At 45.2% G+C, this 19,896-nt stretch overlaps 2 protein-coding genes across 4 annotated transcripts in view; one reads left to right on the forward strand and one right to left on the reverse strand.

Moving 5' to 3' along the window:
* Positions 1–7,007, forward strand: part of RNF113A (ring finger protein 113A) — a 10,958-nt gene extending 3,951 nt beyond the window's left edge. Inside the window, exons 4-11 of one of the 3 annotated variants that reach the window (XR_011136288.1) lie at positions 687–794; positions 1,408–1,517; positions 1,721–1,827; positions 2,292–2,381; positions 3,202–3,295; positions 4,083–4,189; positions 4,701–4,961; positions 5,142–7,007. Coding sequence is in view for 2 of the 3 variants with exons in the window: in XM_068919048.1 (XP_068775149.1) it covers positions 687–794; positions 1,408–1,517; positions 1,721–1,827; positions 2,292–2,381; positions 3,202–3,295; positions 4,083–4,189; positions 4,701–4,774 (690 nt within the window). In the remaining variant the exon portion in view is untranslated. Of the gene's footprint in view, positions 1–686; positions 795–1,407; positions 1,518–1,720; positions 1,828–2,291; positions 2,382–3,201; positions 3,296–4,082; positions 4,190–4,700 lie in introns of all 3 variants that reach the window. The other 2 variants (XM_068919048.1, XM_068919047.1) reach the window with 2 other exon arrangements.
* STRADA (STE20 related adaptor alpha) lies at positions 6,177–19,492 on the reverse strand. The gene is given in 14 exon segments (XM_068919046.1): positions 6,177–7,578; positions 7,580–7,678; positions 8,665–8,707; positions 9,772–10,013; positions 10,614–10,718; positions 11,481–11,652; positions 12,579–12,702; positions 12,824–12,932; positions 13,062–13,183; positions 13,356–13,458; positions 17,060–17,088; positions 17,962–18,019; positions 19,283–19,339; positions 19,436–19,492. Coding segments are annotated over 13 exon segments (1,320 nt in total). The 5' UTR covers positions 19,295–19,339; positions 19,436–19,492; the 3' UTR covers positions 6,177–7,476.
* Positions 19,493–19,896: the final 404 nt, after the last annotated feature.

Below are 19,896 nucleotides of genomic sequence, written 5' to 3' on the forward strand. Positions count from 1 at the left end.
CTCCTTCTTCCATAAGCAAGTCGGTTTTGCTGCCAAAGGGGGCAGCATGTTGTCAGCGCTGCTTGCTGTAGGAGAACAGGAATGGTGCAGGAGGAAATGACAGCTTTGGCGCTCCAGGAGCTTTTGGCACATAAATTGGATTCAGTTTTAACTGGGACTGGTTGAAATTGTTCTTCAGTTCCTGTGCAGCTGTTCCTGAAGATCTGACAAAACCAGGAATAGGTGTCTATTTAGTGCATTCCAGAGGAGTTTAAACTAGATCATTGCATTAACTAAAACTGACTGTAAGCCACCCACAGCTAGGTTAAGAATCCAGCCATGACATCCTGTGTGTGGGCTGGATGGTCTCTCGATTAGAGCGTTAGACATGGCACATCCGAGTTCAGTTTCCAACTAAGCCAAAGCTAAGCTTGAAGGAGCAAAATGAGGACAGGTGTTTCCCCTGCTTAGGAGCCATCAGTAATTAGCATTCTGGCCTCTGCAAAAACGAGGCTGGATATGAGTGATCTGGCCCATGGGAGAGTTTCTCAGGCAGGTGCTAAGGGAAGGTGGAAACTGGTGGAAGGTAAAGTGGGCCATGTCCAGGGCTTGGTTACTTCTTGCTCTGAGACTGACCCTCTAAGGAGCTCTTTGTCCTTTTACAAGTTTTCTGTTCACTGTTGTCACGTGTACTTCTTGCTTTTCAGAAACCTGTTGGCCCAGAAGACATGGGGGCCACCGCAGTGTATGAACTGGACACAGAGAAGGAGAAAGATGCCCAGGCCATCTTCGAGCGCAGCCAGAAAATCCAGGAGGTCAGTTAGCATTGCTCTGTAACAGCCAGTGCTCTGCGGCAGGTGTGTGCGTGCTTTATTCATCCCCTTCTCCCGCATGTCAAAAAGTGTTTGAGTCTTGTGGAACTGCTGTGCAGCTCCAGGGCATGTGAGGTGTCTTTGGAAGAAGCAGGTGGTGAGATGGAGCCGCTCAAGTTTAATAGATCTGCAAGTCCGGTCGGTTTGGCACTTAGAGTCCGGCTTGTTTCAGAGGATCAGTGTCTAAGGGAGGTTTGCACCAGGAGGCAAACCAGGACAGAAGTGCCTGGAACAAGAGATGTGTGCATTGTGGCTGGAGTGAAAAAGCACGGACAGCTGCAGTAGGGAGCCAGGCCTCTGCCATCTCCAGTCTCAGGAGCAGCAAGAATTCTTGAAACATGAGCATGAGGAAATCTTCCTCGCCTGGACATTTGAGAGGTGAAGAGTGTTTCCCTTTTAAATAGGGGAGCTTTCTGACTTTACTGGCCTCTTGATGCTAAGGAAGGCAGGGCTGGGAAAGGAGACTGGGGACAGAGAGGTGAAAGCTCATCTGTGACATGAAGCTCTCTTCTTCTGAGTCACTTGACCCTTAATCACCTTTCTTTCCCCTTCCTAGGAGCTGAGAGGGAAGGAGGACGATAAAATCTACCGTGGTATTAACAACTATCAGAAGTACGTGAAGCCCAAGGACACATCAATGGGAAATGCCTCTTCGGGAATGGTCAGGTAGGTTGGGATGAGCCTCAGAGAAGTGGGACCCACAGAGGAGCTCAGGCACCATCCCGAAAGGCACCTTTTGGGGCTTGAACTCTGCTGTTATTACCGCTTGGTTCTATCTAACGAGTCCGGTGTCTGGTTCTGACCAGGCCCCCAGGGGCCTTCTCCACTGCAGCTGCGCACCTGGCCTGAGCCTTCTCCCACCCTTTCAGAAAAGGACCCATCCGTGCGCCAGAGCACTTGCGGGCCACAGTGCGATGGGACTACCAGCCTGACATCTGCAAAGACTACAAGGAAACTGGGTTCTGCGGCTTTGGAGGTGAGTGGATCTTGCCCGCAGCTGACCACGTGCTACACCAGATGCGCAAAAGGAATGAGCGCCCAGCCTGTGATCTTAGTGCCATGTTTGTGGCACTAAGATGTTCCGTTACTGATTCATGGGCACTTGAGCTTGCTTGCAGATGCTGTTGCAAAGTTGTTTCATGTATGGTCTTGGTATTTGCATTGGCTTTTCTGCTGCAGCTTGTGGCTCTCTTCTCATGTGTATAAATCCTGGAGCTGCTGCTGTGGTGTACAGAGCACGATGCTTGGGGCCTTTAAATGCTGAGGGGGAACTGCTTGGCACTGCACTGCAGCTGAAGTGGGTGGGGAAGCAGTCAGGTTTCACCTTGTGTTGGCCAAAGCTTCGGCCGCCCCTAAATGAGGTGACCTGTTAACAGCTAGGCAACAGAGCTAGCTGAAAGAGGAAAAGAGCGTTAACTCTTCTTTCTTGGTATTGCTCAGACAGCTGCAAATTCCTCCATGATCGTTCAGACTACAAACATGGCTGGCAGATTGAACGGGAATTGGATGAAGGCCGCTACGGAGTCAATGGTACGACACCAGCCCTCTTCTCTCTCTGAGCTAATATGGGGTGAGGCTACAAGGTCCTGCCATCTCTCGTGTTCTAGAGTGAACGTGACTTAGGGATACTGGGTTGAGAAGAAGGAAACGGGTCCTTTGCTACCTTGAACTGCATGGGCCATTGATGAATTAGACAGAAAAGACTCCTTGTCCCACAAATATGTGGAACTCCCTGCCGCAGGATTACCTGAGCGCCAGTAACCACAAATCTGCTGCTTTCAGATAACCACTGACTGCCACCAGGGTGAATTCTTTGCTCTTCCTCTCTTTGAGGATAGCACCTCATTGGATTGTGACCATCTCCTGCCTTCCAGCTACGCAGGAGCTGAGGTGCTTTCATGGTGTGTCACAGTATTATTTTTCGCTCAGTGTCCATGGCTGCAGCTGAGCGTTGCTCGTGAACCTCTTGTGCAGTTGGGGGAAAAGAGGTGTTTGCCATTCAGTTGGAGCCAAAGAGTTTGAGAGCAGCTGGTTTTGGAAAAAAATCTAAAAAAAAAAATAGAAGGGGGCTGGAGGAAATGTCTGTTTATAGCAGCAAGTAGGCGAGGGAGAAAGGAATTTGCTCTTGCGAGATGAGCAACAAGCACAATGGCTCATTAGACATAATTATATCTCAGTCCCACGCGTGTTACAGACATCAGTGACACCCAGATGCCAGAGCTCTATTGTTTCCAGCAGAAATTCAATCCCACGTGCTGTTCTCTCTGTGTTTAATATTTCGTGCCCCACACATGGGCTGGCCTGGCTGCCTCTACTGTTGTTCCAGTCTGGTTAACTTTATCTTGTGCAGATGAGGAAAACTATGAGGTGAGCAGTGATGAGGAGGATATGCCCTTCAAATGTTTCATCTGCAGAAGTTCCTTCAAGAACCCCGTGGTCACCAAGTAAGTGGTTGTTTTGGCATGGGGAACCAAGGGTCTGCTGTGGATTGAGTCTGCTAGTCACTCGGTGTCTAGGCAAATAGAGCCAATACTCAAAGGCTGGTGGGTGGAACCTGCTCACTGTCTGGCCTGGCTTTTCTGGTAGATGAAGTCTTGGTCCCTGAGATCCAGGGAGTCTCATAACTGCATCTGTAGCATCTCCTGGGAAGGGATCTTCAAGCCTTTGTTGTCCAGGGGCCTGTAGGCTTCCACAGATGGTGCTTTATTTCATCATATTTCTCCTTAACTTTGAGATCTTGTTCTTGTGCTTCCTTTGTTCCTCCTAATCACTGAATGTGACGCTGCAAAGCATGAGCAGAGAATGAAAGCATGGGGAAGCAAAGAGCTCACCTAGAATAAGGAGCAGGCTGGAGACAGAGCGGGCGTCTTACGTGATGTCCTGCCTGCCAAACCTTTCCCACACTGCTCTCTGTTTTGTTGGGTACCTGGTATCTGCACACACCCCACACCCCCCCCCCCACCAAGAGAACGGTGCCACAATCTACCAGACGCAGCACTTGGATCTGTGGTTTCTCTAGAAGAGTTCACTGAGGGCTCTGTGCAATCCATCCACATCAGCCAAGGGATGCTGAAATACCGTTCACAGGGACAGTGGCAGCTTCTGCTGCAGAGGAAGCCTTGCATAAGTTCACTTTTGCACCCTGACAGGATCGCTAGTCATTCATAGTCCTAGATGCAGTGATTTTTTTTTTTTCTGGTGATTTGCAACAGCATCTGTCTCTTCTTGTAGGTGTAGGCACTACTTCTGTGAGAGCTGTGCCCTCCAACACTATCGCAAATCCCAACGCTGCTACGTGTGCGACAAGCAAACCAATGGTGTCTTCAACCCAGCAAAAGGTAACCCTCTCCTGTGGGAGAGAAGGCTTTCCATAGGAGCACCTGGAGCAGAAATGGTGCCAGCTCCTGACGTCCGTATCCTCTTGATGTGTTCAGCCTAGCCCTAGGCTGGGGATCACAGCTTTTGGTCACAGGCAGAGCTTTTAGTGCCTGGAGACCTTTAATCATGGCCTGGCAGGTTTTGGAAGTGTAAAATGGGTGTCTGTGCTTGCCCAGATGGGAAATTTTGGGAGAATCCCTTTTAGCAAGGGTAGAGGGAATGTGCTGGTGGAGTGGAAGCAGTAGCTTATGTGGATACTCTAGTTGACAGGTCAGTTATGTACTGAAAGACTGACTGCAGTAGCTGATGCTGTGGACTCAGTAGCTCCCAGCAGAACCTTTGGGCAGCTACCAGAAGTTATGTGCCTTGGTTTTTGCAACGATGGGTATTTACAGATCCTAAACAGCTTGCTTTGCTGCTAGCATATCCTTCTCTACCTGGAATCTCACCCCTGCTCTTCCTCTTTTTCAGAGCTCATGGCAAAACTGGAAAAGCACAAGGATGAGGAGGAATCGGATCATTCAGACCACACAGATGATCCATAATAGCAAAGCACCCCGTTTTGTATCTAGCTGAATAAAAATTCATGAAAAAAATGCACTGATTGCAGCAGTTGCCTCAGGCTCAGCAGCTGTAGCCAGTGCTTGTTTATCCAACCAGCAGTTACTAGAACAGTGTCCTGACTGAAGCTGGACTCTGTTTACTGCTCCACAAAGGCACAAGACTGAAAAGGTAAGTTGGACTCCAAGTCGCATCTGAGTACCAACTGCCTGCTACCAGCAGGCAGCTGCCAGCAGAACCCAAGCAGTTGCCTACATGAATACAGCAGTAGTTCTGGGGAAGGAGGTGTCTGAAGATTGCATTCATTCAGTTACTTCATAGCCCTTTTTTTTTTCTCCCCCCTTAACCCAGGTGCTGCTGTCGCTCCCAGCTTTGCACTTACCCTGCGTGCTTCCTGCCGCTAGCTATGGAAGCATAAAGCTGCCTCTAGCAAAGGGAGCCATCTCTACCCTGTAACTTAAATCCATGATCTTTAAGCCTGTAGTGAGCTGAAAGCATGGTAATGGAAGAGAAATATTAGCTTGCATTAAGTTCCTTCTTCACCCTAGAAATGCTAACTCATTAGAAAGCACCCTAAACTTCTGGGGATATTTGTTATTTATTACAGCTTAAAGGAGTGTATTGCCTCCTGTCGTTTTTGCCTACCTCTTTGTTCGTAGGAGAATTCAGGAGTTAAGTCAAGCAGGTTTTCAGTGGGTGATGCCTCTGTGGAGTCATCCCTCCAATGTGAGGAAACCATCCCCTACTGTATGTCACTAACTCAGCCCTAAGGCTTGCCTGCTGTGAGTGGTGCTGCGCTTTAGCGAGGTTGCTTGCTTTTAAGTACTAGTGAGCCGGTCCCTGTCCAGGCTTGTGGGAAAGAGATATGGATTTTGATAAGCTGCAGCCTTTAAAAAGAGGTTAGGAAATAAAGCTATATTTACTATAACCAAATCGAGAACCCCAAGAAATGCAAAATAATGCCAAAAAAACTGGTCCTAGGGAGGAAGTCCTGTCCCATGTGGTGTAGCCTGTCCTTATAATGACCCCTGCTTTGGGAGAATGAGCACATTCTTTTGCCTTGACCCAAACACTGAAGCTTTCAGAAAAGATTAACAGAAGCTGTTTGCAGCTTCTTGCTTTAGTTGAAAGAAACACTTCTTCAGAGCATATGAAGGCAGTTCAACTATACTGTTGTAAGCAGCTGGGGTGAACTACAGGCAGCAGCATATAAAGCTTCTGAGTTATAGGCTAATGTCATCCAGCCTTGCCAGCTGAGGTGCAAGGAGCAGCCATTTAAGTAAGGAAATTAGAAGAGAATAAGCTTGCATAACCAGCTTTAACATCTGCATCATCATCATCATTATTATTACTGCGATCTACTCCATCCTTTAGGAACAGCAGACATTTTTAAAAAAAACTTCAGAAATATTTTATTTGTTTTGGCAAAAAACTAGAGTAACAAACTTTATCTGGGTTCAAGTACAGCTTATAAACACAAGAAGGACCTGTTGCCAGCACCACTACTCCCATCGACCACACATACAGGACTGGATTCTCAGTGCTTCATGAAAGAGTAGAAAGATCTCCAGCACCCATGGTCCTTGGAAAGGTCAAACTAAGAACCTTGAACACGCCTCCAAAAAACATACCATGGAATGGAGGAGAGCTGCTACAGCAGCAGGGCAAAGTCACACAAGCATGAATCAAGGGGAGCCACATGAGAGGCAAGCAGAGGACTTTTAACCTGCCGTTCAGTCAGGGAAGGTGAAACAGCAAGACTTACAAAAAATTCTGCACAGACTGTCCAAAGAGCAGTTGTGAGCAAGAGGATTTAGCATAAACTCAACTTACTTTTCCTCTATGCCAAGGTAGGTCACTGAGAACAAGCTGGTATGAGTGCTTCAGGCTGTGAAACCAGCCCAGCTCGCAGGACGCTGAACTAGACATGAGCTGCGGGGGAAGAGGAGCTGGTACATTGCACAAAATTACTCACTCTGGTGAGGAGGAGAGGCTGGAATGCCCTGTCTGACCTGGAGTTCAGTATGCTCAGCCTCAAGTAAGAGGAGTCTCTTCAAAAGCTCTCTCCAGAACTGGAAGAGAAGAATCCAGTGCTGCAGAGGAATGCCCTATGCGGTGAACATGCCAAGAACAGAACTGGGTAGTCGTCTACCTCCCATCACAAAGCAGTGACTACATTTAATAATATATTCCTTTTCCCCCTGCCCCCCCCCCCCCCCAGAAGCTACCCTGTGACAACACTGGTACCAGTAATCTGACTAGCTCTAGGAGAATGCCCAAAACCAAGAGCTGCTTCCCTCCCCTTGTTATCTCTCCCCTTGTTATCTCTAAGGCACCCTTGAAAAAGAAAGAACAAAAAGAGGGTAGGGACATGCAGCCTTCAGCTGTGATACTAGGAAGCCAGTGATTTTTAGAAACGCATGAATAGAGAGACCACCACTAAACAGACTCACTCAGCCCTGTCTAGTGATCTAACAGCGCTCAGCTGCAAGAACTGGGGCTTTGGGCATTGCAACAACTGAAATACTGCACGGTTCCTTGGGGTTGAGCCTCTTCCAGCTCAGGTCTGTCCATTTCTTTCCAGGCTGCTCCCCAAGTAAACAGATGGTTGAAGTTCCTTCCCCAGGACCTGTAAACTCTTCTATATGTTGAAGATTCATCACCTTTTTTGAAGGGGACTGATAAATTACAATGTCCAAAAAGCTCTTCCAGAATTGGGTATATTCCATGTTTTTCTAGAATTCCCAGTCATCCACATCCAGCTGCTCCAGGTTTGATACCAGCCCAAAAATGCCACTGGGATCCTGTGGCCGTGTTCCTTCAAAATTAGTGATCGGCGTGACAGGGCGCAGAAGTTCAGGGAGTGCTTCAGAAGCACGACGCTTGATCTGCATAGAAAGGAGAGAACTCGGCTGTTGAAACGCTTCCCAGCACCTGTACGTCCTCTCCCAGGCTAGCAGCACCAACGTGTAGTTACAGATAGCAAATAAGGCAGCTTTAGCCTCTTGCCCGTTAAGACATCTGCAGGACTTTTGCACTTCATCTCGGAAAAAGAAAGTGCTTAGCAAGCAGTCATTGCAGTAGCACTTGTCTGCCATGGCCCTGATGCTCCCTACAATGAGGAAGAGAAGCTGCAGTGCCATAGGGCAGGGAGCTGCTGCAACAGCTGTGATACTGCCTAACACTCCTGATCTCATTGAGTCTTCAAGTCTCTCCCAACCCTGGTAGAGAAGAGGGGGGTGGAAAAAAAATTAACGCATCATTTCTCAGGCAGTAGCAAGTGAGAAATAAGCTGTGAGCATAAAAACATCTCAGGCTTTACACTCCCCTGTTCTGTCTGGCCTGCCAGCCACGTGAGACACACCACGAGCTCCTGGAAGTCTCACCATGGGGAAGCATCACCCTAACCATCAGCTAAGAGCAAGCCAAAGAAATAGTTGCAGGGGCTGCAGAGCCATTGCCTCTTCTTATGTCAGGACTGGACCTGGCCAATAGGTGCAACAGTTGTAAGCAGTGGACATACCACCTCAGTCTGGTCTCAACAGGGAACTAGGCTACAATAACTGCCCCAGCATTCAATAGCCTGTAGCTGAGAAGCTTCTGCATGAGAGACAGATTTATATCCTCTGTTCAAATTTGGCCGAGATGCACTCAAAGCAGTACTTCCACCTCCCAGGAGAATACTAGAACCATCAAGCTGGACTATAATTAGTCACCAAATGCCCATCAATTATTTGGAAACTTGGTGCTTTCGGATCACAGAAAACTCAGCAACTCAACAGCAACGTTCCCAGCCTTGGGCTCAGTGACACAGCAAGACAACGATTACAGAAAAGCCACTATTCTTTACTTGCAGATTATGTGAGCTTCTTACCTGCTTGAAAAATGGATGATTAAGCAGAGCACCCGCACTTGGCCTGTAGAAGGGAGTTAGAAGAATAAAGTAAGCACACAAGAAAATGCGGCAGCAAACTTGTGCTTTCAAGATGCTCAGGTGCAGTTCTGTGAGCAGTTCCCCACCACAGCCTCATCCAACCGCATCCCCTACCTTGTACCAGCTCTAGCACTCAGTCCCTCTGAGCAGATTTGACTCACTAACCCAACAGAAAACTCTTCATGCTCTCATAGCTCATGGAGTGGTCTGATGAGTGCTAGAACCAGCATAAGGCACGGGAGAGGTAGGGCAGGACCTCCACCTTTCAACAGCGAGCTGTCACGCTGGCTCACTCTCACAGCGCCATGCTTAGCGTCGTGTTGCAGTCTGCACTGAATGAAAACTACTTAACCAGTGTTCAAAGATAGATAGCGGTGGTGGAAGAAAGACAGACCAGGGTCCTGCCTCTGTCCAGTCTCAGCTACAGGGCATCTCCCTTTTAAAAGCAGTAGCACCGTTCGTCTCCATTATGTTTGTATGATGTTTTATACAAGCAGTTCAACCTCCTTCTCCTAGGTGAAAAAGTTACCTATTTGCACATCCCAAAATTTGGTCTCAGGAAAGCTTCCCAACAGTGCGGTATGCTGGAGAAATACCACATGTGTCATGAGGCACGTAGCAGAGAAAGACCTTATGCTTACTACAGAGGAAACACTTTTCTTGATCTGTTCCCACATTATTCTCTGCTGGCTGGACAACAGACGTATTCACACTGAATGAAACGAGGTAAACAAAGTCTCACAGGGACCAAAGTTGATGAGTTTGTTTCCCTCACATGCAAAACCACTGTACCTCCTAAAGAAGGCTGCAAAGTATACCTATGTACTGTGAAATTCTTCAGACTCTCTCGTGGAAAATATCTCAAAGTGTTAACACTGCTTTTGGTTTACATACTTGGACTGCCGTTCTCAATGTATGAAGCCCATCCTCACAGAGCTATTCTTTTTTGGGGGAGGCGGGTGTCTTCAAACAAACTTTGCTGGGAGCAGTGGCTCTCGAAAGGTGCTTGTGGCAGGTGCGTAAAGAGCAGTTTCGGCCTAGTTTTACCTGAAATCTGGGTTCCGCTGGAGACACTGCTCTACAAAGTTGTGGAAGTAGGTGGAGAAGGTCCGAAGATAAGGGTGCAGTGTTGACTCTCCATTGGCTGCTCTCACATTGCTAATCGCCGTGCTCTCACTCATCCCATAGTTAGCGCTTGAACGAGAGGTTTTCATAGACAACTCATCAGCAGGAATTGTGGTGGTATCTAGCAGGCATGGAACAGTTCCGTTCAGCTTCTCCAAGAGCATCTGGAAGAGAAGTGACATAGGCAACATCCCATACACACACACAGACTAGGCACTGAGGGATGCAAACAGGTACCAAAGTCACAGAACACAGGACTAGAAGGGATGTGAAGATGCCATCTTGCTCACCCCGGGCCAGATCACTACCTCCATCATCCAAAAGATGTTCACCTTGATCTGTTCTGAAGAACTCTGGAAAAAAATTCCATGGCCTCATTCTTCAATGTATCTCACTGCTTAATCCACACTGCAGTGAACGCAAGTTAAAGGTCTCCACAGAAAGCCTCAACAGTGGCCTGCAAGCACTGCGCTGTTGGCTGATCATCAGGGTGGGGAGGGGGAGAGAAATCAAAGCCTCTCCCTTTTGTATTTCAAGTAATTATTGTTAAGATTTCCCAGTGGATTTCTAATATCCTCAGCATTCGGACATTACCATTCTGACACGAAAGACTGGATACAGAAGCACAGCAGTTCTATGGAAAAAGCAGCAATGGGAAGCGAATTCGGGTACGCACAGCACCCTCCTGTCTTCACATCCCACTGCAGCAAGGCAGTTGCACAAGCCAGGATGGAAGAGAGCAAGGAACAGCTTGTAAGCCTTACCTGAGTAGAAGGCATGTCTTTAAATGGTACGTGTCCGTTTGCCAGTTCACAGGCTGTTATCCCTACGCTGTAAATGTCAGATTTTGCATCATAACCCTGGAGATTCTGGAACAAGAAGAAAAGGATGAGAAGGATTAGCCTCGTGGACCTCTATTTGATGGAACGTGGACAATGACTGTGATTCGATATGTAGAAGAGCAAACCTAACTGATTAGAGCAGAGAACTGTATCGCCCACATATAGATATTTATAGGGTGGGGTTGTTTTTTTTTTTTGAGGTTGTTAAGGACGACAAGTTTTTTTTAACTGCAATCAGCTGGCTAGTATGGATGTTGCCTGCCTTCTCCCAGAGAGGTGGAAAACGGGTAGTCGGCAACTAAGGCAACAAAGCAATTCCCTGCTCTGCAAAGATCTGGTTGAAACACTTTGGTCGGGGGGAAGCTGTAGAAGTAACTACTATTAAGCTATTTAATCAAATAGATTAGATCAAACAGAATTCTCCCCGCCTCCTCTGCCTTAAAGCTTGTTTTTTTCTAGCCTGGCCCCTTCATTCTCATGACATTTGCATACTTTCCTCTAGGAGGAGGGAAGTGTCACTGTTAAAACATGCGCTCCTCAAATGTTTGTTTTGCACCCATTGCCCCTTTTAACAGTTAGGAATGAAAGTCTCCCACTGCAAAGGGTCAATGATGATTTTAAGGTAAAAAGGACAGAATAAGATGCTCGAGAAAAAAAGCAACCCCGTGGCTGTTTTTGTATTTTTGAACATGCCAAAAAACCTCTGAAAAGCATACAGAGATACTCTATCGTTGAATGCTGGCAGTGGGGTTTTTTTTAAATAAAACAAAACAAAAAAAGCACACGCACCTGCTGCAAGACTTCAGGACTCAGCCAAGGTAGGACTTTGATGCTGTATTTGGGAAAGTCGTGAACAACTTTGAGCCGCTGCCCGTGGTTGATCATACTTAGATTACTTCGTAGGCCAGAGAGGTACACCTTCCCATCCACAGAGATCAGGATATGGCTGGCTTTCACACTCCTCAAGAAAAAGTAAAAACGGTCAGGCTCTCTGCCTTCAAAGGAGTTACGTTCCTTACAGCATGCCAGGGAGGCTATTAGCGCAAAAGAACACTACAAAGGATTTAAGGCAGACGCAGGTAAGGTGAAATTCTTTTACAATACACGTAGTAAGACTAGTGACCACCAATAACCTCAAATATTCAGCATTTGAAACTTACTTTCACTACAGGAGGACATATCAGAAAAGAGGAAAAAGATGTTAAGGGGATGGAGATAGTGATTCAGGAGGAGATTAAGAGAAGTGACAGTACTAAAGAGGAATTCATCCTTAGCGAGCACCTATGGAAAGCATAACAGACTACTCTGGTAGACAGCCCAGTACTCAGGACAACACGTAAGTCAGCCTCCTACTAGGACACCAAGATTCCTAACGGCCATCCTGAATGCTGTGCAAAACTACTACACAAATGTTACAGGACTCATTTCACCCACTTTGCATTTTCTCAAAAAAGGCTTCTGTGGCAAGGTGAAGTACAGGACTGAAGGTTATGGGCCCAGGACCTTCAGCAGTAACGGGGCAAATTCTCCCTCACTGACTGTCTCAACTCAGCATACATGTAGCATTTGAACAGAGCCATATGTTCAACATGAGCTGTCAACATGAGCTGCAGCTGTGATTTTCTTTCGGATAGATAGTGGTCTTCAGGGTGCAGAGATAAGTTTGTTTCACTCCGTTTAATAAGATCATTGATGTAATTTCCCATGAGTTTCAATCTGCTTGCTCTAACAACAAAGTTATACAGAACTTAATAATGCATTTTGTATCCCTTGAACTACCCATTCCGCTCTAATGATGAGTAGTATCTGTGAGAACTTCCAACAGAGAAAAAACGTTTTTTTGGGGGAAGTGGGGGATTTCTGTTTGTTCGTTTTGGGGTTGTTTACCTATGTACATAGCCCATATGGTGAATGTAGTCAAGCGCTTTCAATACACCTTGAAGGATATATGCAATAGCCAGTTCGTTCATCCCATCCATAAAATGGGTACAGATTAAATCTTTTGCAGAACCTAAAAGGAAACAAAAGACTTCTTAACCGGGCAGAAAAAACGAGGCTATTGCACCTCCTAAATAAACTTCATTTGACAGGACGTACTGCTCAGACAACAAAGCTATTCCTTCTCCACCTACCATAGGCCATGAAAGATGTCACTACCCATAGCTCGTTGTCAGCTATGAAAGTTGCTTTGTATGGCACAATGTTAGGGTGGTTGAAGAGCTTGGAAACATGAAGTTCTCCCTGAAAGCAAAAAAGGGTATTTGGAATCAGTTTAGTAAATGCAGAAGTATGGATATGATATTAATGAGCGCTGCTCTGCTGTCTGTCCTCTCCTAAACTTGCACTGTGGTATCAGTGGATTAGCGTTACCTGCAAGAACGTGACCATTTCATTGGTACAGGCTTCCAGGTTAACTCTTCTGACTGTGACGTACTCCCCTGTGGGCTTATACTTGGCCAGATTCACAATCATCAAGTCTTCAAAGCCTTTGCCTGAAAGAGAGGCATTAAAGCATCAGGAGCATTTCTTTCTCAAAGTGATTTCAGAGCCAAAGAGAAAGAGGCATCTGATGTCAGAAAATTAGCAATCAGTCAAGAAAAGGCCAACGAAGCTGCAGAAATTATCTTCTCTGAAAAGCGGACTTCTGCTCACTGGGAACATTACCTATGATAGTGAGCAACTCATAGCAGGTGCTGTCTGGTAGAAAGTTGCTCATGGTGTCCCTTTTAGGGGAAGAGGCTATCGACTCGGAGCTCGCCTCATTTGTCTAGGGAAAAAAAAGAAATAAAGATCACATGCTAGAAAATTCACCTGCTCCATATATTGTCATACACACTCAAAATACTACAACAGTATTGAATTTAGAAGATGATTTTAAAATGATTTTTAAAGAGTTAAATATAAATTGAGGTCCAGGAGATGCCTCAGTTCAGAAGATCCAGACATCTGTGTTTTAAACATGTAATCACTTGCTGTAGGTTATCACTTGCTGTAAGCCAGAGTTTCTAAAGGAATATTCGGACAAAGCCAATTACCATTCTGCAGGACAGCTTAAGCACTGCTTTGTTATAATCATCTTTCTAGCATTATTTACCAGCTTCTGTGTCACCATCATCTTGCCTGAGCAAAAGCCATCAAATGAAAGCATGTTTATAGCACTTTTTCTGCACTTTGGCAATCAGCATCCCTGTCTGATGCTGGGGCTTCTGTTTTTCAGCTCCTCATCTGTGGTAAGACCAACACAGCTGAAGTTGTTTTGCTGAATGGTAGAAATGATGAACCAACTGAGCCCAAGATGCAAAGATCACACACACATGAAGAGAGAAGCTCCAAATGAAAGCAAGAACTTAGCTGCAAAGCATTAGTGCTTACAAAAATAAAACAAAACAAAAGACCCCACACCGCACAAAGGGAGCCGCACTCCCAACTCAGTCAGCTCCTCTTCACTGCGTCTGACATAAAGCTATCTGCTTTATTTACATATACAGAAGTCTTCCAAGCTGGAGTTTGCAGAAAAATCGTCAGTGTTCTTGCAAGTTTCACTACACCTTGCAACTCCTTCAACTTCCTACAGTTACAAGGAGTGCATCCTACAGGGGATCCAAATGTATCTGGCGTCTAGGATCAGATTTAGTTATCTCACATTTCCAGCACATTAACTCCTACTGACATTTGGAACCTCAGCTCATTTTTTCCACGTCATTCCTCATCAGCTGTAAATGCCCTTTACCAGACCTTTTTTCATGATAAATGAAGCAGAAAAGTCTTATGCACTTTCCCTCAGTGACAGTAAATCTGTATATGCTCTGAGGGAAACAACACAGTGATAGCTGAAAAACAAAGCACTGCTCTACGCTCAGTCTAGGCTCCTGTGACCACAGCAGGCATGAATTCACCATAAATTACCTTTGGTTCAGTTTTAGTATTCAGGCCCTAAAAAGCTTTCAACTGTCTCTAAATATACCTTGAGAGTAAGCTAACAATCAGGATTCCTATGTTCCAGCTTTTCAGCTGGCTTGGAACAGTGCACATTTTATCTCTCTCTGCCTACCTGTAAAACCCATCACTGAAAAATACATGTGAAAAGGCAAAACTTAGTTTTGTGGGCAGTGCTATGGTATTATTTCAGCTCAAACTCCTCCAGCACAGCAACTCAGCCACCCTCTGTTTCAGAATAACTAATCCCTGAGATCCCAGCAGTCTCAAATCCTTTATTCTAGTCATATTGCTACACAGCGCTGTTGCTTGGTTAAGAACAGGTAGCAACTTTCTATTCACATTCTCAGACTTCTATTAAAGATGCCTGTCAATTCTGACTTCAGTTGCATCATTCATTGCATTTTCCAGCAATTTCACATGGTCCTGTCAACAGCAAGATTGACAGGAGAGACACACACAGGCAGATGGAAACCTCTGAAGCAGAAAGGCACCACCAAGGAAATGAAAGCAGAAGGCTCTGATAAGCAGCGTTATGGAGCAATGACAGCTGGTGAAACACTGAGCAATATGTAAGTGATTATATGCTTTATTAAAAGTCTACTCCAGATTTAGCATAAGCCAACAAAACAGATGCAAAAAAATTAAACACATTTAATCTTATTATTACTGGTGTAGGCTGCTTCAAAAGCAACAGAAAAATACTTTAAATTCCTTTTTTTTTTTTTTTAAAGTCTCACAATACATCAGAGATCTTCACTCACCTCTCTTCATGTTAGCAGCTACCAATAACTAAGAGTTAATGAAAAAGGAGCGCTACCAGAAATTTATCAACATCGTACAAGAGTTTAAACAAAAGTTAAACTGAAACGTCACTTATGAAATACTGCAAAAAAGCTCCTCAGTGGTTTCACACAGGACATATTTTGGTGTAGGGTCAAAAGCAAATGCGGCTGCAAAATGTAGTCACACATGACTAGCTTTATGGCATGACATTCATTAAAAGCTAGCTTTCAGGCTTGTTGATTGGATTTTAATTGGAAGTAGTTCGAAGGAAATTAATCTTTGAAAGATAACTACTGTTATAAATGCCATAAGAAAATCAGTTACGCGATGCCAGCAAGGATCTGCATTTGCCAAATCACATTCACTTATTCACTTGAATTAGGAGGGAATATTGTTTTTGTTCTACCGCCTTCCTCTCTGCCTCCTCATTCCCTCACTCAGTTTTAGCATGAGCAACAAAAATTTCCTTTCCCCCTAAAATTATTGACCTTTTCCTATAAGCATCCTGGGAAAAGTAAGCTTTTGTTTAGATGCAAAAATAAAAATAAGAATCAGCAATACTACTGTAAAGATCTCCAAAGACCCAAGTGAAAACCTTAACAAAAATAAAACAGCTCCTGCTCTCAATTTGTTCCCAGTCCAACCTATACACAAAGCTCAGCAATTTAAGAATGTTAATTTAGTGGACTTTATACAAAACAGGATGCATCTCAAATTTTTAGCTTAGTTTGTGCCATTAAATTATAGACGCTGACACAGCATCAATTATAAGCAGCTTGAGCTGAAACCATTATAATCAAATCGCATTTAATTCCTGATTGTAATTAATTTAAACCAATGCAACACCTGCACACCAAAGGGTTTCAGTATGGTATGGGCAGCTGGGAAATCATTTAGACAAATATATTTTGTCATAAGTTGCTATTCTATTAATGTATGTCATTAGGAACTAGCTAATGTGTAACCAGGGCCTGCAGAATAAAAAGCATCAGAAGTAAAAGTTCTCAGCTGCCCTGTTTTGGCTATGTTTTTGAATAGACATTCCACGTTCACAGGATGTTTTAGCCATTAAGAGGCACAACTCTCTAAGAATGCACAGAGCTGGCTCTGAAGACCACCAGGCAACAGGAGGTAAAGTCAACTTAAACTGAAAATTACATAATGTGTGGTTTTGATGTTGGAGTCTCTGTTGTGGGTGCTTTATAGGGAAGAGAAAGGAAACTAGAATCAACGCTTTCAGAAAGGAACACTGGGTTGAATGGCCAATATGACATTCTTTGGGCCTAGTTTTCAGACGCCCCCCCCCAGGCTAACCCCTTCCATTTACTGTAGTGGATACTAAACGGAGATCCGCATCTCTGAAAAATCAGATCCAAGTCATGTCTAAAAAAGAGGCCATCAAAAATCAGTAACACTTTTGATAAAAGCACAAGTCCGAGAGATTAAATTTAAAGCTCTGACTTTTCACATGTAGTTTGAAAACCACACACCAAAATCTCCATTCCAGGGTGAAACCTGTTTCCACACTTGTAGAGCTAAATATACAGATGAAATATATAACTAAGGTAAAAAGAAAACTCAAACTTCCACAAGGAATAATCTCCATGCAATGAACCACAGCACCACAGCCTGCAAAAGTCACTTACTTTTCTCCGAGAGTCACCCGGAGGCTGCTCTGGAGTAAAGAAATTAATTGTTCACCATGTTGTGTTCAACAGATACCCATTAAAAATATAGTTGGAACATACTGATGAAAACTGAATCAATAACCTCACATGATACTTTTTGATACCAAACATACACAAATATATATTCTTAGACAAAGGCATGTAATTTACCGTTAAGGTTGCAACCTAAAAAAAAAAAATTAAGTTATAGTACAAGTATTGGAATTAGAGAGCTTCAAATAGCTCTACTGTTTATATATTCTTCAAGACAAATGTAAACTGAGAATTTTTTATTGTACCCCTAAGCCCATTCAAAAATGGCGTGTCTACGTGTCTTAAATACGGAAGAAACTATTTAAAGCTTATACATCAGGGAAAGTCTTTCCACTTCATCTGGAACCTCAAAATCTCAGTGCTGTCTTTCCTACACTCTCTTATTACTGATCAAGGTTTCTGCGTTCTAGTGGACAATTTTTCTATTTACACACAGAGCAGAAGAGAAATCAATTTGCTCTCTTGCAGCCACACTAGGCAGCTGTTATCATAGTTTCAAAATCTATTTTTGCTTGCGAAATTACTATTAACTTTTCTAGACTTCAAACCTTTCTTTTGCATAGGAGAAAAAAGGTTATACTAAGAAATACAAATTACTGAGTCTGAAATTAGTACTACCATCAACTTGACATTGATTTCCTAGTAACTTCCTACATCTTGGCCATTTCCATATTAACTTGACTTGGTTAGCCAGTTTGAAGACTTGTGCTATAGCTGGATTTGTTCATCTCTTTCACAGTTAAGATACGTATTTATACCAAATTAACAGAGCTCAAGGCTAAAATAAGATATTTCTATCAATATCATCTAGCGAGAGGAAAACTTACCTCCAAACAGTTCGAATTCTCTTAAGCCCTCAACAATGAACTTTTCAGACACCCACCGCTAAAAGAAAAAAAAAAAAAAGCCCCCCAAAATTAGTTATTTCCTCTAGAGACAAGCTGCTGCTCATTCACTCCCCCCACCCCCAAAACCAAAAGAGAATTGTGCTTATCACTTAAATGATTTTACTGTGGTCAGAAACTGATTAGCTGCAACATCAGTGCTACATCCTTACTTTGGACAAGGGTATTATCTTCTTGTACCGCTATGATGGCTTGCACCCAAGTATAGGTACAAGGCGTAGGTACACAAGTACTAGTGATTTGCTAGATAACATGACTGCGAGTAACGTTACGTAGTTCTAGATCATTCAAACAAAAACCTCTGTACGTGCACAAATACAAAAACCTTAGGCATGCTGCACTCCCTGAGGCAAATAAAGGTTGTTTGCTTGCACGTAATAGGTGTAAAAAACAAAAAACAAAAACATCTTAACTATTTATGAAGAAGATTACCTGTATTTTTGGACTATACTTATCTTTAATGGCTACATGCAAAATTAAAACATACATATTTATAATGCTGTCGGTCTCTTCCAGAATTCATGTTTAAAATTCAAAATAAGCATTCAGCTATGCAGAATAACGCATACATATATACATAGACACACATACAGAGAATGGAACATGCCAATTTAAGCTTAGAGAGCGTTGATCACAGTTAGCCTGAAATACACAGCCAGGAACGCGTGTATTAGCACCTGTCATCCCAATAAAACAATTTAATCAAACAGCTTATATCCTGTAGATCTACCTGCGAGCGAAGCCAGTCCTGGAAAGCGCTTGTCTTTAGGTGAACGTGAACCAAAGCTCATACAGTGCAACATAACAACATCATTTTAAGGCATTAAAAGCGGTTTTCTCACGTGACGCTGATTGCTTTGACACTTCGGAATTGAACAAAGTTGCTGCGTTTAGCTTCCCAAACTAAGTTTGGGAGAAATAAAACAGAAATCTGCAAGTAGGGCAGACGTAGCTGAGCGGAGCTTCTTAAACAAGGGTAGGAAAGAGTCGCTATTACCGCGCTTTGCCTTAACTGCGAACACGACTGGAAACACGCAGGGGGCAGGGAGGCAAATAATAAGTATTTAAGGTATTTAAGCTTTTTTTTTTTCTCTCCCAGCTAGCACCCCGCTCGCGCATCAACGCGCTGCCACGGAGCCGGCGTTTTTCACATCGCTGTGAAAGACTTCGCGGGACACCGGGGCCCGCCGGGAGGAGCGGGCCGGGCCGGGCCCTCGCGGGGCCCTCGCCCCCGGATACTCACGAGAAAAGACATGGGCGCCGACTTCCTCGCACCGCGCGGGCCCGCAACCAGCGCCACCTGGGGACACAGGAGCACACGGCCCTTCAGGCCCTGCGCCGCGCCCGCCGCCCCCGCCGCCGCCCACCGGGCCCGGCCGCTCCGGCCGCCGCTTACCGGCAGGAGACGCTGCGCGTGTGACGACGCCGTGACGCCAGCACGTCGCCACGTGACGCCCGGCGTCGGGGCAGCGGCGCGTGCGTGACGCCGACCTACCCCCCGCAACGCGCGCGCGCGCGCGCTGGCGGCGGGAAGCGGCGCGGCGCCATCTTGGCTCCCGTCAGAAAGGGCCCGAGGCGCCGCCCGAGCCCGGGGGAAGCCGTCCCCGCTCTCCCTCAGGGCCCTTTCCTGAAATTCGGGACGCAAATCCATCCGCGCCCACGCCAGCCCGCACAGGAAAGCAACGTCTTCATGCGGTACGCAGCCCAGCTTTCCCCAGCGCCACAGCAGACGAGGCACGAGCAAGGGACAAGGTGCTTAAAACCCGCGCTGGGCCTTGAGGCCTGCTGCAGGGCAAACGAGGGCTTGAGGTCGGCCTAGGTGAAACAAGGAGTCCAGCAAAGTACAGCAGGCAGGTG

The sequence above is a fragment of the Struthio camelus genome, chromosome 25 (assembly GCF_040807025.1).
Source record: "Struthio camelus isolate bStrCam1 chromosome 25, bStrCam1.hap1, whole genome shotgun sequence".
Taxonomy (NCBI): domain Eukaryota; kingdom Metazoa; phylum Chordata; class Aves; order Struthioniformes; family Struthionidae; genus Struthio; species Struthio camelus.